This window comes from Fukomys damarensis, unplaced genomic scaffold (genome assembly GCF_012274545.1).
Source record: "Fukomys damarensis isolate Sample0158 unplaced genomic scaffold, DMR_v1.0_HiC HiC_scaffold_37, whole genome shotgun sequence".
Classification (NCBI taxonomy): domain Eukaryota; kingdom Metazoa; phylum Chordata; class Mammalia; order Rodentia; family Bathyergidae; genus Fukomys; species Fukomys damarensis.
Genome location: NW_022900949.1, coordinates 2538480 through 2540188, shown reverse-complemented (window position 1 = coordinate 2540188; position 1709 = coordinate 2538480). Strand labels below are relative to the sequence as shown.

The window sequence follows — 1709 nt, the reverse complement described above, 5'->3', positions numbered from 1 at the left end:
TGGCTGGGGTCGGGCCAGCCAGCCACGGTCCCCGACTCACCCGCCCCCTGCCTGGCAGTTCAAGCTGGTCATCGCCCAGGTCCTGCTGCTGGACTTCTGCCTGGCGCTGCTGGCCGACCGTGTCCTGCAGTTCTTCCTCGGGACCCCGAAGCTGAAAGTGCCTTCCTGAGACAGCGGTGCTGGAACCCACCGCGCACCCCAGTGCCGCCCTGCCGGGGAGGGAACTCGGCCCCCACACCCTGAGTAGTGGAAGACTGAGTCCTGCTAGCGGGACCAGCCCCAGGCCGGCACCTTTGGTAAATAAAGCAGCACTCGAAATTTTAAGAAGCTCTACGTCCACCTCGTCTGTGCCGCACAGGGGCATCGGGCTCAGGATCACACCCTCTGAGTGCCAGCTCTGAGGCCGGGGACGTGGGGCGTCTTGCCTCTTTTGGCTGGTGCTGTGTCAGTGGTTCCCGTCCCAACATCTCACCGTTATCAGGCACTGAATAAAAGTGTGGAGTGATGTCCCAGGCATCACGGACACCCACTGGTCGGGCTCCTGGGATCCTGATCGTGGTGCTGTCACACCCCAGCGCCAGGGCCTCACGGCCGGATGTGACCCCCAGGAGTCCTTTTCATTTGTGGTGCTAGGGTGGGAGCCCAGCTAGCGGAGCGCCTTGTCTGGAGACGGTTCTGAAGGAGTTGTCCAGGCTGATCCCAGACTTGCAGTCCCCTCGCCTCAGCCTCCTGAGTACCAGCACTACAGCCGCACACCATCACTTGTGGCATGGTGTGGCCCTTGCTCCTCAAGAAGAGCAGGGTGGTGCCACGTCTGCCTCACAAGCACAAGGTCCTGAGTTCAATGCCCAGTACCAAGTGAAAAAAAAAAAAAAGTAGCCAGGCACGGCGTCCCACACTTATAATCCCGGCACTCTGGGAGGCTGAGGCAGGAGGATGGTGAGTTTGAGTTCAAGACCAGCCTGGGCAATTTAACAACTAAGCAAGACCCTGTCTCAAAATAATTTTTAAAAAGGGCTGGGGGTGTGGCTCAATGTGAAAGCCCTGGGTTCAACCCACAGTATGGCAAAAAAATTTAAAAAGTTAGGAAGGAGAGAACAGGGGAAGGAAGCAAGCAGGATAAGAGCCCCGGCCAGCTGTGGGCTTCTTGCCTGTGGAACAGCTGAGAACTCAGCAGAGTTCTACACGAGGCTCCCGCACACCCTGGGAGGTCCACACCGGCTGCAGTCAGGGAATGTACATGCTGAATCCTGCCCGAAAATGATTCCTGGAAGTCTCAAAGCAAGGGTTTTCCGTGTCCCAGCCGGAGGAGAGGCCTCGGGCTGGGCCTGGTGGTGAACACGTTATCCTAGTACTCTGGGAGACCAAGGCAGGAGCATTCCAAGTTCAAGCCCAGCGTGGGTAATTTAGTAACTGAAGGCCCTTTCTCAAAAGAAAAAAGTATCAAAGCTGGGGAGGTAGCGCAGTGAGAAAGCCTTGGTTTCAATTCTCAGTGCCACCAAGCGGGTGGGGGCACAAGAGCCGTATCCAGCTTTGAAGATCACTGGGGCTCCCCTAGAGTTCCCGGACCTGAGATTCGCCAGCCATCGTGCAGGACTCCGCACTCCCACCAGGGGCACCATGGACCGGGCTGGGTCGGTGTGGGTTCCAGGACCCGGCAGAGGTCAGGGCGAGGAGGGCACCAGGTCGCGGCGGGTTCCAGGCAGAGA

The 1709-nt window shown here is 58.5% G+C and overlaps 1 protein-coding gene across 1 annotated transcript in view; it reads left to right on the top strand.

The window, feature by feature from the left end:
• The window catches only part of Atp13a1 (ATPase 13A1), a gene marked incomplete at its 5' end in the record, with an annotated part of 13526 nt that extends 13177 nt beyond the window's left edge, over positions 1 to 349 (top strand). Inside the window, one exon of the mRNA XM_033759409.1 lies at positions 59 to 349. Within this exon, the coding sequence (XP_033615300.1) occupies positions 59 to 169 (111 nt within the window). The remainder of the gene's footprint in view (positions 1 to 58) is intronic.
• Between the last annotated feature and the right edge of the window lie 1360 nt (positions 350 to 1709).